Source organism: Periophthalmus magnuspinnatus, chromosome 9 (genome assembly GCF_009829125.3).
Source record: "Periophthalmus magnuspinnatus isolate fPerMag1 chromosome 9, fPerMag1.2.pri, whole genome shotgun sequence".
Classification (NCBI taxonomy): Eukaryota; Metazoa; Chordata; class Actinopteri; order Gobiiformes; family Gobiidae; genus Periophthalmus; species Periophthalmus magnuspinnatus.
Genome location: NC_047134.1, coordinates 10,705,106 through 10,727,135, shown reverse-complemented (window position 1 = coordinate 10,727,135; position 22,030 = coordinate 10,705,106). Strand labels below are relative to the sequence as shown.

Below are 22,030 nucleotides of genomic sequence, written 5' to 3'. Positions count from 1 at the left end.
GTAGTTAATTTAAACGTGACCAAACTTGATTTAAGCACCAAAATGTTAATAGAGTTAGAAATTCCGAGCCCAGTGACGTCAGTGAAGTGCGTCCGTGTGGATCATGTGACTAAACCGGAAATAGCGGTGGAGCCGGTGTCAGTTGCTCATTTATTCTGGAGAAGCAGAGCGCGCTCCTCAACAATGTGCACCAGGTGAGCACTTAATGATATATTTGCTTTTATATTGCAGCATTTGATATGTATATAGAGATAATTTCAAACTGCATTATATTGTATTTTTAATTAATCCATAATCCACAAATCCACACAGTATCCAATATGAACAGATTGAAATTATCTCTATATGTTTGTTACTTTTTTGTCACTGTAAACACTTTTGGTTTTACTTTCAGAATTGCTATTCATGTAAAGCAACCAGTTATTCCTGTCATATGATACCAAAACTGCAACAAAGAGAGGCTTAATTACATGTATCTGTTTAAAATGGACATTAAATAGGACTAGTTACACCCAAATATTTGGAACAACACTGGAACATAGTCTTCTTAGTGCCTCAGAAAATGATCTGATCAGCAGCTGAAAGACTCCACTCTTTGACCTCTTCTCTAATCAAAGCTGCAACATTGCTGACACAGATGATAATGAAAGGAACAATGTGTTTTTCTAGACTGCAGCCCGTTGAATGGACCACTGACCTTAAGAACCAGAAGTGAGTAGTATTGAGAAATAAATCAGTTTCCTGTATGTTACGTATTAACACTGGTTTGTTGATCTTCTGTTCTAGTTATGATGGGATTTTATTGGTGACCCAAAGCTATGAGACTTTGCCCCCTCAATTGGAGTGTCTCAAAGCTCCACTGCAAGATTACAGCTCTGTAAGTAAAGAACACATTATACCCATGCATATCCATAGGTTTCAGAATTATGACAAATTAGGACCATTGCCAAAACGATTAACAATTTAAAATGATAAAGCTTTTGAATGGAGAAAAGTCCTCAAAATGTTGCATATAGCAGAAAACTGAAACCTATGAAAAGAAAATATTCTGACACGTTTATTTATCTAGATTCTAAAATGGTTACTGTGTGAAAAGATATATTTAGTCTGTATAATATGCACAATAGAGTTTGCTGCCAACAAAGTCTGTTTAAAAAAAAAAAAAAAGTCTTTTGTCCCCTGCAGTGAACATTCCGAATGGAGCGAGAGTTGAAGCGTGTGAGCCACAGACATGAGTTGATGTTTTATAATGTAGTTACTGTATTTTACTAAAGCTTCTACTAGGCCTACTACTTGTTTTTTTATCTTTTCCTTGTGCTTTTGTATGTGGTTGTGAGCCAAAGATTTTTTTTCCCTTGGTAGACAATAAACATAAAGAAATTCTACCTCATTGTCTTTCCTTGTAGGTGGACAGTGGTCTGAGCGATGAGGTTGTGGTCCTGAAAGTGCCTGGCCTTCCTGGAAATAGACTTCTGTTCGTGTCCACTGGCCCTGTGAACCGTGACTATGACGACGTCCGCCGCTTTAGTGATGCAGCGGTCAATGGCATCAAACGGTCTGTAAATTGTGCCTATAATTTAATACTGTCCAAACTGTCTTTTTTACACATCTGATGTCCTTTAGGGCTCTTAAAACCGGTATGCAGCGCCCCCTGTTGGTGTGCCCTGAACATCCAGAGTATAAGAAGAGCACATTGGTGGCTGCTCTTGGGGCCCTTCATGCACTCTACATGGTCAGTTATGTCATATTTTGGGGGATTTAGCTGTACATTTCCCAACTATAATATTTGTTTTCTTTAGCCGTTGGAGGTGAGGGAGAGCAATACCAAGCCCAACGACTATAAGGTGTGTGTTTTGGGCCTGTGGGTGCCCCAAGAGTCGGAGGGCAAGAGACTGGTGCAGGTGGCTGAAGCTCTGGAGAGTGGCAGGTTTGTTCTGTTAAGAGTGCGAGTCTGAGGTTATTTTTAAGTGAGTTTTTATGTTTGAATGTATTGACCCATTGTTCATTTTAGAGTGGCGTACCGTGACATTGGCGGCTCTGACCCCGAGCGCATGGCTGCTCCTCGCGTGGCTGATTATGTGCAGGAGTTGTTCAAGGACAGCCCTGTGCAGGTACTTCAGTGGTTGGTAGAATGTGCAGTGCATTCATAATACCTTGTAGTGCTTCACAGAATGTTCATTGATTCTGGGTAGGTGGAGGTGGTGAGTGATGTGAAGATTCTGGAGAAAGAGTATCCCTGCCTCGCTGCGGTGAATCGATGTGCAAACTGTAAGGCATTATTTATTATAAACACAGTATAGTGTGCTTTTATATTCATCTGTAAATCTGAGCCACTGTTTCGTCCTTAGGTATCCCTCGTCATCAGGGGAGGGTTATCAAACTGCAATACTGTGGAGACGGCCCAATTACAACAACATTGATGCTGGTTGGAAAAGTACGAGTTTTGATTTTAAGTAAAGGTTTTGTTCATTTCATAACCTTTATGCACTAGATGAAAAATGTTTTATTTTAGGGCATCACATATGACACTGGCGGAGCTGACATCAAGGCTGGAGGATTCATGGCTGGAATGCACAGAGACAAGTGTGGATCCGCTGCTGTTGCAGGGTTCTTCCAGGTGAATCTAATGTTTTAAAGAAAATTGACCACTCAATATTTGTGGAAAATGCAATATCCTGTATTGCAAGTATTGTGAAAGCAATTACTACTCAATAAAACTAGATTTAAATTATCTCTTGTTGCACAGATCTTGGCCAAACTGAAGCCAAAACATCTGAAGGTTATTGGTTCCATGGCGATGGTCAGAAACAGCGTAGGCTCAGGTTGGTGAATGTTGCTTTACTCATTGTGAGCAGGCAGGTTCCGTTTTGTGGACTTTTGAGTTTGTTTTTAGATTGCTATGTGGCTGATGAGCTGCTGGAGTCCCGCGCTGGTCGCAGAGTGAGAGTGGGCAACACTGATGCTGAAGGACGTATGGTGATGGTGGATCTGCTCTGTGAGATGAAAGAAAAGGTTTGTGTATTTACTTAATTAAGCTGTAGATTACTGAGAATCATCAATCATTTTTTTCCCGATCATCTTCAGGCTGTACGTGAGGTTTCTCCTCAACTGTTTACCATTGCTACTCTGACTGGACACGCCATTAGAGCCATGGGACCGAATTACTCTGTGAGTATAACTGCTGTACCACACAACCGGAGTCTAGCCAACTAATTTACTCTAAAGTTTCTATGAGTTTTGTTCTTTTTGTGCAGATTATTATGGATAATGGTCCAGCTCATCGCTCTGGAAATGCTGCTCAGTGGCAGAAAGGTTAGCCTAAGATTTATTTGGTATTTTATACAAACTCAATATAATATATATATATATTAAAAAAAACTTAATATAGCTTGATTATAAGCAATCAATCTATATTAAATTATAAAATCTGATATATGTTTAATTAAAATGTGATTCTGTTATTTAGCTGGGGAGGTGCTTGGCGATGAGTTTGAAGTGTCCCGTATTAGGCGGGAGGACTATGAGTTCCACAAGGGAAAGTCTGAGTATGAGGACATTCTACAGTGCAACAACCTGCCTTCATCGGCGACTCCTCGCGGACACCAGACACCCGCAGCCTTCCTCATTATGGCCTCTGGACTTGACAAGGTACACATATGCACACTTTGACTGCATCCCATTTCTGATAAACTCTCCTTAAGTCTCAGTTTGTTGAGTTGTAAGTCCCACCCACTGTGGAGAAAGAGCCAATAAGAAAAAAGTCCTTCTCTCATTTGTGGCCCTCCTTCTTCTGTTAATAGGATCTACCATTATTGAGTTGAGGAGCTTTAAGAGATGTGACAAGCACTTAGTTTCTGTTGTATCTGCTGCTCATATATGTAATAATTAGTTTGTTTGTTGAATTGTTGCAGCATGGCGTGGATTCTGAAGCACCTCTGCCATACTCGCACATTGACATTGCTGGATCCAGTGGGCCTTTTCCTGGTGTACCAACAGGAGCACCAATCCTTGCAATGGCAACCAACTACATCCTGGGAGGGCAATTTTAAACCTTTCTACAAGGGCCCTAATAAAGTCCGTCCACATGTAAAAGGAAATTCTGCTGCCAGCCACAGAATGCACTGTTTAACACATTCTGTAATACCTCAGCTTAGTCACTCTTAAAACAAAATGATCCTCTTTTAAGTGACCTAAAGTGTTTAGAACTCAGGGGTTAAATTACAATATAAAATACCAACGATGAACGTGTTTATAAACTGCAAAATAAATGTGGACATGACAATTCGTACTAACGGCTACTGTGCAATTATTTATTTTGACAAATTAACAATTTCACTGTGGTGTCAAACAAACCCCATGTTTAATGAAAATCATCTTGTGACAGCCAGTGCTACTCTGCTAAGGAAATGTATCAAAGTTTATCTGACAGAAGAACTCATTGCTTACAAATTTTAGTTATATTATAGTACATTGACATTTTAGACATTTTGTATTTTTATTTATACAGGGGAACACAATGAGAGTACTTAGGCTTTCTTTTTAATGGGTGCCCTGTTAAAAATACAATAAAAAAGTAAAAAAAAGTTTCAATGCTATTATATTATTTATCTTTATTTATATAGGGGAACCCAGTGTACTTGTAAAATATAGTGTTTTGACATTTTAGACATTTTGTATATAAATGTAAATATAAATGTACGCGTCACTTCCTCGTTTTGATTGTTATGATGATGGAAATTCGTATTATGTGGTTGGGCTATTATAATCACTGCTTTTATAGTAGATCCTTAATTCTCTGATTCGTATGGAAGCCTATGGATATGGAAGCCCGTTTCCGCCATGAAAAAAAAAATAAAAGCTCCACAGAAAGTCGAAATTACGAGTTTTAAACTCGTAATTAGGAGTTTTAAAACTCGTAATTAGGAGTTTAAAACTCGTAATTAGGACTTTTAAAACTACTAATTATGAGTTTAAAACTCGTAATTATGAGTTTTAAAACTACTAATTATGAGTTTAAAACTCGTAATTAGGACTTTTAAAACTACTAATTATGAGTTTAAAACTCGTAATTAGGACTTTTAAAAGTATGAATTATGAGTTTATAACTTGTAATTTTGGGAATGTAACATTTACAAAAAGTGAACCTTATCAATTTTGATTAAATGAATTTGGTATTTTAATAATTTCCTCAATAAACCAGCTGGGTTGTATGTATGGAAGCCCGTTTCCGCCATGAAAAAAAAAAATAAAAGCTCCACAGAAAGTCGAAATTACGAGTTTTAAACTCGTAATTAGGAGTTTTAAAACTCGTAATTAGGAGTTTAAAACTCGTAATTAGGACTTTTAAAACTACTAATTATGAGTTTAAAACTCGTAATTATGAGTTTTAAAACTACTAATTATGAGTTTAAAACTCGTAATTAGGACTTTTAAAACTACTAATTATGAGTTTAAAACTCGTAATTAGGACTTTTAAAAGTATGAATTATGAGTTTATAACTTGTAATTTTGGGAATGTAACATTTACAAAAAGTGAACCTTATCAATTTTGATTAAATGAATTTGGTATTTTAATAATTTCCTCAATAAACCAGCTGGGTTGTATGTATGGAAGCCCGTTTCCGCCATGAAAAAAAAAATAAAAGCTCCACAGAAAGTCGAAATTACGAGTTTTAAACTCGTAATTAGGAGTTTTAAAACTCGTAATTAGGAGTTTAAAACTCGTAATTATGAGTTTAAAACTCGTAATTAGGAGTTTAAAACTCGTAATTATGAGTTTAAAACTCGTAATTAGGAGTTTAAAACTCGTAATTAGGACTTTTAAAACTACTAATTATGAGTTTAAAACTCGTAATTATGAGTTTTAAAACTACTAATTATGAGTTTAAAACTCGTAATTAGAACTTTTAAAGTCTTAATTGAGCTTGTAGCACAGAGTGTACAGAGCAGAGGAGACAGGAGGAGGACTGTTATGTTTATCACCTACATACTTTTAAAAAATGAATAAATTAAGCTCCAGTAAAGTTTCTGGCGTCTTGAACAAATCAGTGGGCCCTGAGTGCTGTTCTGACCACTCATGAGCTGTGCTCTGTGTCTGTGAGCGCTCGTTTTCCTGGTCTGAGCAGAGTGCCAGCTGGTCACAACCCCGCTGGTTTATTGAGGAAATTATTAAAATACCAAATTCATTTAATCAAAATTGATAAGGTTCACTTTTTGTAAATGTTACATTCCCAAAATTACGAGTTATAAACTCATAATTCATACTTTTAAAAGTCCTAATTACGAGTTTTAAACTCATAATTAGTAGTTTTAAAAGTCCTAATTACGAGTTTTAAACTCATAATTAGTAGTTTTAAAACTCATAATTACGAGTTTTAAACTCATAATTAGTAGTTTTAAAAGTCCTAATTACGAGTTTTAAACTCCTAATTACGAGTTTAAAACTCGTAATTTCGACTTTCTGTGGAGCTTTTATTTTTTTTTTTCATGGCGGAAACGGGCTTCCATAGGCTTCCATATTCCATACATAGGCTTCCATAGATTCGTATTATTAAAAAAAGAGAAGAAAAAGCTGCTTTTTTTTTTTTTTTTTTTTTTTTTTTTTTCGGATACGGAAGTGACGTAGCAGCACGAGTCATTAAAACCAGACGTGAGCGCGCGCTTTCTACACAAACCTTTTTGTGCGGGGTCGGGTTCCAGCCAGAGCACTTGTCGTCAGTCCTTGGACACAAAGCCTGTCTTTTTGTGACCATCTCTAATCTTAAACGAATACTTTAGCCACCTAGACGGGAGCTAAAGACATAACTTACAGAACCTACGCAGCTGTGAAACTACAACAACAACAGGAACCATGTTTGAGGCTCGCTTGGTCCAGGGCTCTATCTTGAAGAAGGTGCTGGAGGCTCTGAAGGATCTGATCACAGAGGCCTGCTGGGATGTCAGCTCGTCTGGGATCTCCCTCCAGAGCATGGACTCGTCTCACGTCTCCTTGGTCCAGCTCACCCTGAGGAGCGACGGGTTTGACTCCTACCGCTGCGACCGAAACCTGGCGATGGGGGTCAATCTTAGCAGGTGGGTGCAAGTGCTCAAACTGGGGACTAATGCCAGGAAAGCCTTTAAGATTTCATGTATTTGTGGTGGCAATTACAGCACAATAACAATGCAGATACAGGTTATTTCTAATGATGGAGGAGTCGTTATGCAAAAGTTGGACAGTGGCCATCTTGGTGAATTTGCCCGGGCATGTCTTTGTTGCACTTAGAGATCATGTTTGAAAATTATTAACTAAATTTGGAGTGGAATCCTAAATTGTATCTGGACATTCGTGCCATGTATTAGTTATTAAGTTATAAAACCGTAAAATCCATACAGCCTTTTTTTTTTTTTTCGTACGCGCTGACGTCATCTGAGCGCCAAACCACGCGGATGTGGAGGATTGGCGGGAAATGTAGTTTACCCGGGAATTTGTTTGTTTCTTCCACTCCTTGTTTAATTGTGACTTTGTCTATAAAGCTCAACATTATAGCATTATACTTTTTTAAAAATGCAAAACCACTCAAAAATTGGTTGCTTTTATGGCTGGGTACTGTTGCACTCCTATTTAATTTTTATTATTGCCTGCACTGCTTGAACGTACTATTTTGCACCAACTTGATCCATGTCATTTCTCTACAGTATGTCAAAGATCCTGAAGTGTGCAGGAAATGAAGATATTATCACACTCAGAGCAGAGGACAATGCAGACACACTCGCCCTGGTCTTTGAGACACTTAGTAGGTTTTACAATTTATCAACAATAATAAGTGTTATGTTCTGGGCCATGCACTCACTGAACTATGTTGTTTACTCCTCAGATCAGGAGAAAGTTTCAGATTATGAGATGAAACTGATGGACCTTGACGTAGAACAGCTTGGAATCCCTGTAAGCATTTTTCTTTCAAAAATAGTTTTCCTGATTTTGGTCTGTGGTTCACTGACACTTTGTTTTTAGGAGCAAGAGTACAGCTGTGTAGTGAAGATGCCATCTGGAGAGTTTGCTCGCATCTGCCGAGACTTGTCCCAGATTGGCGACGCCGTCATGATCTCCTGTGCCAAGGATGGAGTCAAGTTCTCTGCCTCTGGAGAGTTGGGCACTGGAAACGTCAAGCTTTCCCAGACCAGCAGTGTTGACAAAGAGGATGAAGCAGTATGTAGTTTAACACTTATTTTTTACAGCGAAACATGGTTCATCGAAATAAAACCTAATTTGTTTGGGGTTTTAGGTCACAATTGAAATGAATGAGCCTGTGCAGCTAATCTTTGCCCTCAACTACCTCAACTTCTTCACCAAGGCTACTCCCCTATCAAAGACTGTCACACTCAGTATGTCCGCTGACATCCCTCTAGGTAACTGTTTTTTCATAATAGCTCCAAGTTATACTTTTTAATACTTGCTGTTTTTTCATTTGATTAACAAGTCTCCATCTCTTCACACAGTGGTTGAATACAAGATTGCTGACATGGGACATGTCAAATACTACTTGGCCCCAAAGATTGACGAAGAGGCGTCTTAAGTGGTGCATAATGGACTAACAGATAATTGTGGAAAACTCACCTGGCACTTGCCCAAGTGGAAAGCAAACAATGACTACAAGGCTGCTCAGCTGTCCACAAAGAAGCATTCATAGAAATCAGTGGCTTAAAACATCAGTTTTTTTAATCCGCTCAGCACTGGGGCAAATTTGGCACTTGTTCTCTCCACTTTGGTCTCTATTGGTTGGTAATTTGATAAACATATTTCAAGTATCCATTCCTTCCTGTAGATAAAACCATTTGTATATATTTTCTTGGTCTTGACTCTACACAAATGTTTTGTACCCAATGATTCAGTCAAATAAATGATTTAACTTGTTTACAATTTACTGGCGACTGTATGAGCATATTGGGCCCATATTAATATTTCAGAATTGTCCAACTAAAAATAAGGCAAATGAAGGAGTTGATGGGTAGATGGCTCTTCAAGGTGTATAACACACTTCTAACAATATTGACATTGTGTTCTTTTCTAATACGCCATCTGGTGGTTGAAAAATAAACTGCTGGTTGTGCAGAAGCGTTGACGGCGCAGGACTCGTTCATTTGACACGTAAACACGTGCAAAATACGCTCTGAGATCTAACAAAAGAACTGACCAAGAAGGTAATGCAGTCTTGTCATTGAAGCAAATAAGTCTTGTACAATATACTAGGCTGTAGAAATAATATGAATACAGAAATAATATAGTGCTTTGAGCGGATCTGCAGGAAGCTCCTCTTGGGACTAATCAAAATGAGCCCACATAAAAGAATAGGCCTATTTACTTTTTCTGCTGATGAACAAAGATACAGTCAAGGTTTAGAGCAGTGGAATACCCTGATCCAAATGTCCTCTAGGGGGCAGTGCAGGTTAATGCTCGTGTATCACTGTTTACAAGTGAGTTTAGAGACTCCATGGATCTATTAAAATAACCTATTCATTTTGGTGAATTGATTAAAGGTGCACCATGTAACATGCCTGGTGGAGTGTTATTGCTTTGTCTAGTATGTTCCAGTGTGGCATTAAACCTGTCTCTGTTTCTATGGAGACAAACAGGTGGTGCAGTCAGTCACATGTTACAACACGTGTAACAAAGCATGTTATCTAAGGTAAATTAGCCATAAAAACATATTTAACTGAATGAAAAGGGTAAGTTTAACACCATACTGTGGAACATTTCAGGCAAAGCAATAACTCCATGGAGACAGCAGGGAGCACCCTCCACCAGAAAAGTTACATAGTGAACTTTTGAGGTTGCTCTCTTTTGTATTTCTACCTTGGTCCTGTCACTAAACTCTTTTTACAGAGAACTGGTAATGAAGGTTGGACTGAATTCGAGGGATTTGTGGATGCTTTTGGCTCAGAGGAGAGTTACGTCAGAGAGGGCGCATGTAGTTTGGATGATGATTATGATGATGAGGAGGAGGAGGAGGATGAGGATGATGATGCCCTCGCTCAGCTTCAGGGCTCTGTGCAGGTCAGTCAACAAAGGCAATAACTGTGTGTATGATGTTGTTTCTGTATCTAAAATATACATATGATACACATTCACATGACTTTAATGTGAATGAAGTGCGTGCAGCAGTGCAGTCAGACAGTTTTAATCCACTCACAGCTTTAATCTGATTGGCTGCCACATCTGGTTCTAAAGTCCTGTCTAGTGTACACAGCACACTGTATTAATTATATAGTCTCACGCTCACTACAGACACTCTTTGCCAAACAAAATCAAAAAGCTATCAGTCTACAGTCATTATTAAGGTTTAAGATTTAAACATTTAACATGTTTTCATTCAACGGTTTACTTATTTATTTTTGAGAATGCCAAGTCATCATAAGGGTGTCATGACCATTTTCCTTTACGCTATGATTTAGTCGCATATTTAGTCACATTCTCAAATATACTGTTTCAGTCTTATTGAGTGGAGTGGCCAATCAGATTCTATGGCTCCTGCTCCAAAGACATATTTGCTTTCAGTTGCAGACACCATCCGGTCCCTCAGGACAAATCTATGCCCTCTTGGCAATATGATAGGAAATATGATTGTTCCCAACAGAGATCTAAACCTCCATCAAAAGCAAATCTCCACCCCATCCCCACAAAACTGTCCTGTCACAAAGCAAACTTGCCTCCCCCTTAGGGCTTAGGCCAACTTGGTAAAAGATGACTTTGTTCTTAGCGGCTTGCTGCTGCTGACAGTCTAGTGACAGAGCATAGAAAGCACAGATTATATAATCTTTGCAGTAGATTGGCCTCCACTGTAATCCTGCACTCTTTTGAAATATCATCTCTTCAAAGGTTTCATCTGTAATGAGCCCGTGCCATGCAGCAAGCAAAGAGGATTTAGTCTGACAATCACTCTTGGATAATCATATTTCATAATTTGTAATACCTAATGGGAGTTGTCTTCAGCCATTTCAGTCACCAACAGTAGACAGTGCAATATGTTTTGAACAGAGGTGATATTTCATTTGTCCTTTTCAGTTCTGTGGCCAACCTGTGGGAGCCGTGAAAAATCTGTTGTCTGGGAGAAAGAGCAGACTTGTCATATTAAAAAAGTTTTCTATGTAGTTTCTCAAACATAATGGAACTTTTTATGTCATGACCTCATTTTTATTCAAGGTTTTATTCATATTTGTCTTTACTACAGTTTGACAATAAAATAACACTCGTGTATTATGATTTGTAAAATAATATCATGTTCTGCCTCATCACTGCACATTGAAAGTATTTTATTGTGCGTTGGTCCTGTTGCAGTCCTTGTTTAGTCCCGGTCCTGTTGTAGTCCTTGTTTAGTCCCGGTCCTGTTCTAGTCCTTGTTTAGTCCTGGTCTTGTTGTAGTCCTTGTTTACTCCTGGCCCTGTTGTAGTCCTTGTTTAGTCCTGGTCCTGTTGCAGTCCTTGTTTAGCCCTGGTCTTGTTGTAGTCCTTGTTTAGTCCCGGTCCTGTTGTAGTCCTTGTTTAGTCCCAGTCCTGTTGTAGTCTTTGTTTAGTCCCGGTCTTGTTGTAGTCCTTGTTTAGTCCTGGTCCTGTTGTAGTCCTTGTTTAGTTCCGGTCCTGTTGTAGTCCTTGTTTAGTCCTGGTCCTGTTGTAGTCCTTGTTTAGTCCTGGTCCTGTTGTAGTCCTTGTTTAGTCCTGGTCTTGTTGTAGTCCTTGTTTAGTCCTGGCCCTGTTGTAGTCCTTGTTTAGTCCTGGTCCTGTTCTAGTCCTTGTTTAGTCCTGGTCTTGTTGCAGTCCTTGTTTAGTCCTGGTCCTGTTGTAGTCCTTGTTTAGTCCTGGTCCTGTTGCAGTCCTTGTTTAGTCCTTGTCTTGTTGTAGTCCTTGTTTAGTCCTGGTCCTGTTGTAGTCCTTGTTTAGTCCTGGCCTTGTTGTAGTCCTTGTTTAGTCCTGGTCCTGTTGTAGTCCTTGTTTAGTCCCGGTCCTGTTGTAGTCCTTGTTTAGTCCCGGTCCTGTTCTAGTCCTTGTTTAGTCCTGGTCTTGTTGTAGTCCTTGTTTAGTCCCGGTCCTGTTGTAGTCCGTGTTTAGTCCCGGTCCTGTTGTAGTCCGTGTTTAGTCCCGGTCCTGTTGTAGTCCTTGTTTAGTCCCGGTCCTGTTGTAGTCCTTGTTTAGTCCCGGTCCTGTTGTAGTCCTTGTTTAGACCCAGTCCTGTTGTAGTCCTTGTTTAGTCCCGGTCCTGTTGTAGTCCTTGTTTAGTCCTGGTCCTGTTGTAGTCCTTGTTTAGTCCCGGTCCTGTTGTAGTCCTTGTTTAATGCACATTTATTTTTTATTTTATTCTATGTGTCCTCTGTAAATTATTTAAATTTGCAAGGACCCATCTGTACATCATGGCAACGGACAACAGATGAATACTAGCCTCTTGGCTAATTCTGGCATGTTAAACAGTTACTGTTGGTCAACATGCACTGTCCGCTATAAATAAATAAATAAATAAATAAGTCCTTGTTTACTCCTGGCCCTGTTGTAGTCCTTGTTTAGTCCCGGTCCTGTTGTAGTACTTGTTTAGTCCTGGTCCTGTTGTAGTCCTTGTTTAGTCCTGGTCTTGTTGTAGTCCTTGTTTAATCCTGGTCCTGTTGCAGTCCTTGTTTAGTCCCGGTCCTGTTGTAGTACTTGTTTAGTCCCAGTCCTGTTGCAGTCCTTGTTTAGTCCTGGTCCTGTTGTAGTCCTTGTTTAGTCCTGGTCTTGTTGTAGTCCTTGTTTAGTCCTGGTCCTGTTGTAGTCTTTGTTTAGTCCTGGTCCTGTTGTAGTCCTTGTTTAGTTCCGGTCCTGTTGTAGTCCTTGTTCAGTCCTGGTCCTGTTCTAGTCCTTGTTTAGCCCTGGCCCTGTTGTAATCCTTGTTTAGCCCTGGCCCTGTTGTAGTCCTTGTTTAGTCCTGGTCCTGTTGTAGTCCTTGTTTAGTCCTGGTGATGAATCTGCAAGTGTCCACTCAAGTCTTTTCAAATGTTAAACTAATTAAACCAACTTGGTAACTAAGCCGAAACAGCTCGTTAAGTTGTGACTCTGAGCCACTGGATCCTTGGTTTGGAACCTCCTGAATATGTCTTCTTTGAGTCTTTTAGTCTTTTTAAGCCTCTCGATTAACAGACTGCGTTTGTCTGTTCTAATGAAGCATCTACCCATTTTCTTCCACTTATCCGTGCAGGTTTGTAGGCAGCAATTTAAGCAGGGAATCCTAGACTTTCCTCACCCCAGACACTTCCTCCAGCTCCTCCAGGGCAGCCGAGAGACATTGTCCCTCCAACGGGGCCTCCTCCTGGTGGGACATACCTGGAACACCTCCCTCAGCTGCTCCTCTCGATGTGGAGGAGCAGCAGGTCTACTCCGAGCTCCTCCTGTGTAACTGAACTTCTCTCCCATCTCTAAACGAGCTCCAGTCATTTCAACCATTTGTGTCCATGGTCTTATTCTTTCAGTCATTGCCCACAGCTCGTGACCATAGATTGAGCGGTAAATCCAGAGCTTTGGCTTTCAACTCAGCTCCTTTTTCACCACAATAGTCCAGTGCAATAACCGCATCACTGCAGACGCTGCACCGATCCCCCTGTCACTCTCACTCTCCATCTTTCTCCCTCTCGTGAACAAGACCCTAAGCCACTTGAACTCGTCCCCTTGAGGCAGGGACGCTCCGCTCACCCAGAGATGGCGAGACACCTTTTTCCTGATGAGAACTGCAGCCTCGCATTTGGAGGAGCTGATTCTCTCCTCAGTCGCTTCACATTCGTCTGCAAACCGCCCCAGTGCGTGTTGCAGGTCTTGTTTTGTTGCTTCTGGTCTGATGAAGCTCTCATGGCTAATACACGTGCTCTATCGCAATATCGGCACTTTTGACAAATAAGGAAGATAAAGTAGTGAAGCAAAATGATTTATTCTGACTCTCAAATGTTACAGAATGTTGGGTTTTGGGTTCAGAAAATCTCCAAAACTGCAGCAGAAAGCGATCTATAGATATTTATTTTTACAATGGTTGTCAACATAAGTGAAAAGCATTGAATCATTTCCGTGTGAAGCTTATTGTATTGCAGTTGCTTTCATTTAATGTGTGTAGTCTATGATAATAACCTCTTACATATTGGAAACCCTGCGTTATCATGTGGCTCCACTCACATGTTTCTGCACCTTGCATTTCTGGCAGGCCTGTAAATTGCTTTCCAAAGGCAGTGAAGATAAGGTGAGGTGGGATGAGACACTCGAGCTGCCTATTTTGCCACCTTTCTCTCACCATGTTGTGTTTACTAAGAGCCGATTCAGGGGTTACTCTCACTCATCCCTTTTTGGCCAGTAGGGAAACGAGATGCAAGTGTTTCCAAAGCAGGTATAACTGTTTCTTTGTGGTACATATTCAGTCTTTAAAGATGCACTGTGTATCTCTTCTTCTGTATTTCCATGGAGACAAGCAGGTGACATCAACAGGCCCAGTTACAGGTCAGATGTGTGGAGTGGTGGCCTCGCTTACAGTAAGAATACATGTATATCTGGAGAAATAAAAACACCTGTAATGGGGAAAAAAGCTAGATAATGCATATTGTGAACGTTCCTAGCAAATGAATCTCCCCCGCCTGACAAGTTACATAGGATGCCTTTAAGAAAATATATTTGCCGTAATTGTCACTGCATTTGTAATTTAAGGAGCACTTGGGAATGTGAGACAAAGCCTAAGGGATACACAATCCATAGGAACTACCGGTTTGGACCACTGTAGTTGGCAAGAAGAGGGCGTTGTCTCGGTAACATGAGCAGTAACGTGGCGTGGAACAACTACCCGCACCTTTACTCACTGAAGATTGTCAAAACAGAGGCTTCAGAGAGTACAGGGGCTGCAAGGTAAAGCTGTTTTTTTCCAGATTAAGTGTCGCTTGTCTCCTCCTCTTGACAGTTCCTGAAGGGCCCATCCCAGCTCTCAGACCTGACACCCTCTTACATAAGCCAGGAGCACTCAACCATCCCACATGGATTATTGATGCAGTCTGCAGGGCGCACATGGCAAAGACAGACCACATCCCGACCACTGCTAATGCTATGCTACCCAGTGCAGGCAGTTTGGTGATGGGGATTCCCTGTTTTTTTTCCCCACAAACACTTGCTGCTCATCCTGTCGCTGGATTCAGATAAGCCTCAGCAGTGATTTCTGAATGCACACAGCTGGTACGCGCGTGTTCCTAACGGCGCTCTGTGTACTCAAGTCATCTCTGCATGGATTTGCATAACAATAAGGATGCCGTCTTTGTCCTTATTTTGTGTTACTCACATGTGACAGCACCGCAGTTTGATGTGTGGGAATTTGGGTGGAGAACAGGCTGTAGCGATGCAAGATCAGTGATTATTTATTTTAGTTTTTTAGTATGAAAATCCTATTCTGTAAGCTTATAATTCACTGAAAACATACAGATTTTTGTAACTTATAATAGTAATAGTATAAAAATTCATGTATATATATATTCTGTGTGAACTTATTTAATTTCATATTTATGTATTTATATATTATATACTCCCAGTGGTACCTACTTCTGTGGGTATGTGGGGTAAATAACATCAGGGTCTTAACTCACTACCTCAACCTTATCATAGATTGTGGCAAATCGAAGCAAGTTTATTTGTACAGCACAATTCGTACACAAAATAATTCAAAGTGCTTTACAGAATAAGAAAGACATTAAAATCACACAAATCAAAACATAAATAATCACAAATAATCATCATAAAATTACCAGTAAAAACAGAAGAATGCAGAATAAAAACCTTTGTGAGCGACAGGACATCAGTTGCATAAAATAGTTGCTTGCTTGTGATAAGTCTGTGTTAAATTGATAAGGATTTGTTTGATTTTTTTGGGCTCCTCATGCAGTAGGCCTACGTCTTAGTCCTACTATTCTAAACTATTCACAGCTGCAGCTTTACTGTCGTTTTAAAGCGAGTATACAAGTTTGAAGAAAACAAAAAAACAAGACGATTTTGATTAACTAATTTGGGCTTGTCCTGTACCAAACATCGTCCTCCCGTGTCCCAGAATGCATGTGCTACTTAGCAACTGTTTCCACGGCTACAAAGTTGCTCCTGGCTTCACCCCCTGCCTCCACTGTAAGTCACACAATATGTCTGTGCTTTGTGTCCACTCCTCCAGCCTCAAGACCAAATGTGCTTCAGCAGTGGCCTGTTGTTTCGCCTCTAATGAGACAAATGAAAACAAATGCTCTCGATACTTTGCACTTATTTTGCGCCTCTTTGCACTAGCTGGACTTATGTGTGTGTTTCAGAGGTTTTAGAGTAATCGATAATGTGCAGTGTTGCCATGGTATTTAACAATTTGCAGCGAAATATTCTATCTTTTGAATGCTGTGAAAGTTTTCGTAATAAAACTTTTGAATATTTGTTTTCTTTTACTGTTAGAGCTCAGCAATCATGTCAGAAAGGTACATTTTACTTTACTACTAGTGTCTATTTTTATTTTTCCCCTATGTTTTTATTGTTTTTACTCTATTTTATGATTTAAAAAGACACACACAATGCACTAACACACCATCAACATTGCTAAAAAAGAGGAGGCGTGTACCTGTCATCTGATTTGGTTTAATTCTTTTTATTTTATATTTAAACGTACAAGTGCTGAAGGGCAGAAAACCTGAAAAGGGCAATAATACCATACAGTAAATGCTGCTGGCTACAATCAGACATGAATGCAAGCACCGGAGCTACAGATAGGAGCTATTTATACCCTTTCTAAAAATAGCCATTCTTCTCCATAGAAACATGAAATCCTTGCAAGCGGTGAATTACTCCTGCTGCAGTCGTTGTGTGTGAATGAGTGTGTATTTTGGTGCTTGTTTAATAGAATGTGTGTTATTTCTGTATGTCTTTAAAGGTGAAGACAAATTACCGGCTGTGGGAGTTCTTCCTTGGGGATTTCCATTCTGCGCTGAGATATAGACACGGTTTTACAAAGTCTGATGATGTCCTCTCCTATAACCTCTACCTCCCGTTCAAAGTGTCAAGCCATAAATCAATGTAAGATCCACTTTCAAATACCATATAGTACTGATACAAATATAACCAGAGCTGCGGAAATATTATACAACTGGATGTTAGTTTTTATGCATAGGCTGTATTTGTTGGGTATCACTTTATGTTAACTACTTCTTCAGAAAACATGAACAAGGATTTAATTAATAATGAGCAAATGGTTTATTAAGAGGGTTTGGTTTAGGTTGTTATAGTAAAAGAAAAATGTAACTATGGATCATTTACTATGGATCATTCCTGGACAACTGAGGGATTACACAAATGTTTGGGTATTAATTAAGGTGGAAATGAGCCTGAATCATTCTTAAAAATACATTTGTTCTTTTTATTCATGCTTTATCAGGAGTGTAGTTATTATAATGTGTTAATTTAAATTTAATTGAGTCTCATGTTCTATGCATTTATTCAACTTGTAAAGCAGTCTATATGTATTTTTAAAAAGGTTTATTAAACATTAATGCCATAAAGCAAAAGTGTCCAACATCTTTCCATTAAAGTATAATAAAACATATTCAAAGTGAAGGGTCACAGTCGGGTCAGAAAAGGACAGGTCAGTACAGTGAATCTGTCATTTACTTTAATGCATGCTCTTATTTTTATTTTAGCAGAGTTATTATTCTTTGTTTTATGTTGCACCATAACATTGACGCACGTTCCCAGTTTGTTCATTTTGTTCACTGACATTGGCAATAAACTTATTCTGATGTGCTTTTAGGTTTCGCTGAGCCACCGCATCTTTGTTCAGGCTTTAAATCATAAAGTAAAGTCTGTTCAGAGGCAGAGTTTTTAAAATCTACTGTAAAAAGCTCTTCTTAAAATCATTTGCGCACATAAAATAATATTATATTGCATGTATATAAATTACATAAAACAGGCACATTTGTTGTATATTTTTACATCAAGTTTTTTCTCTTTCCATTATTGTATTTAATAGAATAAAAAAAATGAAAATAAGCTGAAAAGTATCTTCTGGGAGGACCAATATCTAGGCCTGTCATGATAATCACTATGTCAACTTATTGTTTAATATATGAAAGCTGGAACAATATATTTTGTACCTCAATATTTATTATGAGTAATTTTTCTTTGCAAAAGTTGGAATATTTGGCGTATTTTTGTCATAATACAATAATATTTGAGCTGTATAGGATTGAATAAGTCGCTTTTAGGGCTAATTATTGGTACTTTCTGCTGTTTATTTGTTGCAGCTCTTGTTTTTTAATGTAACAGTCTATTTTAAAATGGTTTATTTATTTCAGACATCTCAAATAGTGGCATCAAGTATTTTCAACATTACCGTTTATCACAATATTTATATCAATATATATTGTGCTTGAAAAGGTGTTGTCATGACAGGTCTAACAGTAGCTGAGATGTTTGTGCTGTTGCTCTGTGCTCCGTACGTCCCACCGTGTACAATTAGAAGAGCACATCTTAAATAAACTGCACTGATCTGAAGGAGTAATCAGTTTTCTGTACACAGATTCTTATGGGAACTATCTCTCCCGGCGGAAGCCCAGTTTTGTCTCCACATCTGTATCTCCTCCCGGGCATTTCTGTGTGTCTGATGCTATCGCTGGCTTTGAGCAGACTGAGTGGATGTCCTTGGACAAAGCCACCATCCTGATGCTCCAGCTGATATCCCTGGAGATTAAATAGTGCTGTTCATTCTACTGGAGCTGTACGATCCCAGGGGGAAGGACCTTTAGACCAAGTGTTTGCCAGTTCAAGCTTTTCCCTGTGATTACTCTGATCCTCCCTCTTTGATGACGGTGTATTGAATTTGGACAATGCGTGAGGAGGGTGGCCGGGTTTCACTGGTAAAAGAAAAGCTTAATACGAGAAATATTGACCTTTTTGTATACTGTGAATTAGTGCTGCAAAATCAGAACTAGCCGCACCAAAACTGAGACGGGAAAGAGGTTTTCAGTTGTTTTGCTTTACAAAAATGGAACATACTCCAAGGAAAAGCAAAACTGGAAACGTTGCTAACACAATCACAATTTAATAATCTGGTAATAAACTTTTATCCACACACTTGCACCTGTTTTTAATGTTTTATATGGACTCGTATACTTGTTTGTTTTGTTTGTTTTTCTGCTTTTATTGTATTTTAAACAGAGCGATCACGAAAAAGAGACTCAAGTGCTCTCATTGGAAAGAAGAAAGATCAAAATCACATTGAGTGGCTGCAATTGTAAAACAGAATGTCCTCTGTAATTAAAATCCTGCTTTATTTGTTATAAATCACACTGTGGTTTAGATCTCGACAAATGTGTCCTGAAATGCATGTAATTCTTGTTTTATTTCACCAGTGCTACTTCAGTCTGCTCCCAAATATCATTGCTCCTGCACAAATTTGAAATGTGCACTTTAAAATGTAGGCAAATTGTAAATCAATACTTTATTTTCAGTTCAGCCTTGCAGTGAAGTCGCTTGTTATCTACTGTATTTCAGCACCTGATTCACTTCTTGAGTCAACCCTCTCTTGGGACTGGCTCCATCTCCAAACTGAGTAACTACGCTTGATTGAATTATAAATATCAACCTTATGAGACCAAAAAGCAGTAGATAGTAAATCCTTAAAGGTTGGGGGGTGGTGAGTTTGTGTTAAAATGATTTGTGTTGAGTTAGTCACTAAAACAGGAGCTAAATATAGCAACGTTTGAATATTTGTCCCCTCAGCGCTACAGGCACCAGATGCGATTGCGTGCTCGTTCAGCCTCACACTAATTGGCTGTTTTTTTTGTTTGTTCAATGGTCATTTCAATGCACCATTATACCGTGCAATTATTTGTGTTGTGTCAGCTGTGAACATATTATGCATGACTGTCTGTGCTCTGTTCCAACAAGCCAGTGTCACAAGGGAGGAGGTTTTTACATGAGGCGGTGTGGAGAAACGTGTGGAGGAGCAAACCAAGACCAGAGGCAGTCACAGAGGAAACGGCTGACTTCAGATTTTACGCAAAGGAATACATTATATTAAATCACTATTGAGGTGAACCTTGACCTTTTAACTTCTGTAATGGGCTGTTATCATTTCATCTGAAGTAAATAGTTTTGTTTCTTCCTCATCCAGATGCTGTGAGCAACAGTTGTGAAGAATGATAAACATATTAGGTTAGATGCTGTGAGTGTGCAGTAAGTGTGATGTTCTAAAAGGAAAGCATGAATAATTTACTGAGGAACATGCTGTGTACAAATAGTATGTTAGTGGCTGCAGGCGATCCTTTTACACAAGATAACCAGCGTAACTGTGGGGTCAAGTCTCCATTCAGTGTTGTTTTTTCTGCACCACCTGTATCTGGTGTACAACTGCAGCATGAATCCAACTGTTTAGACCAGAGGGAATGCACAGTTAATTCGACAGATGGTCTTTCCTCATTTGTCCAGTGGGCAAACATTACATTTCTTGGCTATTCATTATATAATCAGCGTGATGTCTGAGGAGGCTCACCCTGGCCTGATTGCTTAAAGTCCCAGTACAGTGTCCCCCCTTCTGTGCCCAGGGCAGTGTTAAGAGACAAGGTCGACGAAATTGATCCTCTTGCTCCAGCACAGCCTTAATTGCATTTCTCTATCACTTACTCTCATGACAATGACATGCATGTAAGGTAACGCGTGTCTCTGGAAATGCTTTAACCAGCCGCACAGAGCATAGAGAGGAGAGGATGAAAAGAATTAAAGGACTAAAGCATTACCTGCCCCTCTCCACCACATTTATGTCATAAAATACATCAAACACACTTCTCTGCAGACTGAATTAAGTGATTTTTTCTAAAATGGGGCCATTTAACTGCACAACAAACCAATGAGGAGAACCGCGTTCTGCAAAACTGCTTTTGTGTAGATGTTTTCTTTGAAATCAGTTGTTTCCTCTTGGGATTTTAGCATCACTGGTTGCATCATTCAAATGCAGCTGTGGTTTCGTTATGGAAGCAACAGCTTTCAATTTCATTTAACTAAGTAAATCATAGGAAATCACTGACCAAATAGACTGGGCTCCTTAACATTTTCACCATTGATACATATAATAAGAGATGACAATGAACTTGCCAGTCCCTTAATTTTCTATTCTCTACACATTAAACCTGCTGTAGACTATAGCCTATATGCTTCTAATTAGCCACAAACTGCACAACGTTTGCTGGCTTGAGTGGCAATAATGAGGTAAGCACATTAAGAAGAAATCGAAAAAGAAGGTTTACTCAAAGAAAATGGACGCAGTGTTTGTTGGATTGTGCCTCATTGGTTTTGAAATGAATTTAACTGCAGCAGGCTGTCTCCCATAGGTGCGGATGTACAGGATAAACAAACCTTGTACAGCCTTAGGGTCACATGGATGATGCTTAGAACAACAAGTCGCCATTGGGGATGGGGTGAGCCCATTTCGGAAGGGGGGTTAGACCATTGGGGCACTGCTGAGTTCAATAAGAACAGACGAGGAGAGCGCATATTTGAGCATTGTGAAAAGGGGACTCCAATCCCCCCATCCCCTTTCTGCCTTTTTCTCTCTCCCTCCCCTCTCTCTCTGTATCTCTCCCTCGATCTCCCCCTCTCTCCACTCTCTGCCTGTTTCTCTTCCCTCTCCTCTTCCCTGTCACTCACCCCCCTCTCTCTCCCTCTCTCAATCCTCTCCCTCTCTCTCTCCCTCTCTCCTCCCTCTCTCTCTCCTCCTCTCTCTCTCTCCCCTCTCTCCTCTCTCTCTCCCTCTCTCCTCCTCTCTCTCTCCTCTCTCCCTCCCCTCTCTCCTCTCTCTCCCCTCCCTCTCTCTCTCCCCTCTCTCTCACTTTCTCCCTCTCTTCCTCCCATCTCTCCTCCCTCCCTTTCTCTCCTCTCTCCCTCTCTCTCCCTCCCCTCTCTCCTTCCTCTCTCTCTTTCTCTCTCCCTCCCTCCCTCCCTCACTCTCTCTCCCTCCCCTCCCTGTCTCTCTCCCTCTCTCTCTCCTCCCTGTCTCTCTCCCTCC

General features: G+C 39.8%; 2 protein-coding genes across 3 annotated transcripts; both read left to right on the top strand.

The window, feature by feature from the left end:
• The first annotated feature begins 113 nt into the window (after positions 1 to 113).
• On the top strand, positions 114 to 4,285 carry zgc:152830 (uncharacterized protein LOC767682 homolog). Of its 2 annotated transcripts, XM_033971995.2 has the most exons (16): positions 114 to 194; positions 670 to 711; positions 787 to 877; positions 1,407 to 1,555; positions 1,624 to 1,732; positions 1,800 to 1,927; positions 2,012 to 2,111; positions 2,193 to 2,268; positions 2,349 to 2,434; positions 2,513 to 2,617; positions 2,747 to 2,822; positions 2,894 to 3,012; positions 3,085 to 3,168; positions 3,255 to 3,312; positions 3,467 to 3,648; positions 3,912 to 4,285. In XM_033971995.2, exons 1-16 carry the CDS (start codon positions 184 to 186, stop codon positions 4,047 to 4,049), a joined length of 1,554 nt encoding a protein of 517 aa, XP_033827886.1. In that variant the 5' UTR covers positions 114 to 183; the 3' UTR covers positions 4,050 to 4,285. The 2 variants fall into 2 exon arrangements, with proteins under 2 accessions (XP_033827886.1, XP_033827885.1); XM_033971994.2 differs by lacking the exon at positions 114 to 194 and having other exon boundaries at positions 641 to 711.
• Positions 4,286 to 6,606: 2,321 nt separating this feature from the next.
• On the top strand, positions 6,607 to 8,900 carry pcna (proliferating cell nuclear antigen). The gene is made up of 6 exons (XM_033971997.2): positions 6,607 to 7,071; positions 7,675 to 7,772; positions 7,854 to 7,921; positions 7,991 to 8,185; positions 8,262 to 8,385; positions 8,476 to 8,900. Exons 1-6 carry the CDS (start codon positions 6,851 to 6,853, stop codon positions 8,550 to 8,552), a joined length of 783 nt encoding a protein of 260 aa, XP_033827888.1. The 5' UTR covers positions 6,607 to 6,850; the 3' UTR covers positions 8,553 to 8,900.
• The last annotated feature ends 13,130 nt before the right edge of the window (positions 8,901 to 22,030 follow it).

Excerpts from the sequence above, each read along its gene's own strand:
- zgc:152830 (XM_033971994.2), top strand. The coding sequence starts at position 644 with ATGAAAGGAACAATGTGTTTTTCTAGACTGCAGCCCGTTGAATGGACC. Across the intron at positions 1,733-1,799 it reads CCCTTCATGCACTCTACATG|CCGTTGGAGGTGAGGGAGAG; the intron begins GTCAGTTATGTC and ends TGTTTTCTTTAG. Across the intron at positions 3,313-3,466 it reads TGCTGCTCAGTGGCAGAAAG|CTGGGGAGGTGCTTGGCGAT; the intron begins GTTAGCCTAAGA and ends TCTGTTATTTAG.
- pcna (XM_033971997.2), top strand. The coding sequence starts at position 6,851 with ATGTTTGAGGCTCGCTTGGTCCAGGGCTCTATCTTGAAGAAGGTGCTG. Across the intron at positions 7,922-7,990 it reads TAGAACAGCTTGGAATCCCT|GAGCAAGAGTACAGCTGTGT; the intron begins GTAAGCATTTTT and ends CTTTGTTTTTAG. Across the intron at positions 8,186-8,261 it reads TTGACAAAGAGGATGAAGCA|GTCACAATTGAAATGAATGA; the intron begins GTATGTAGTTTA and ends TTGGGGTTTTAG.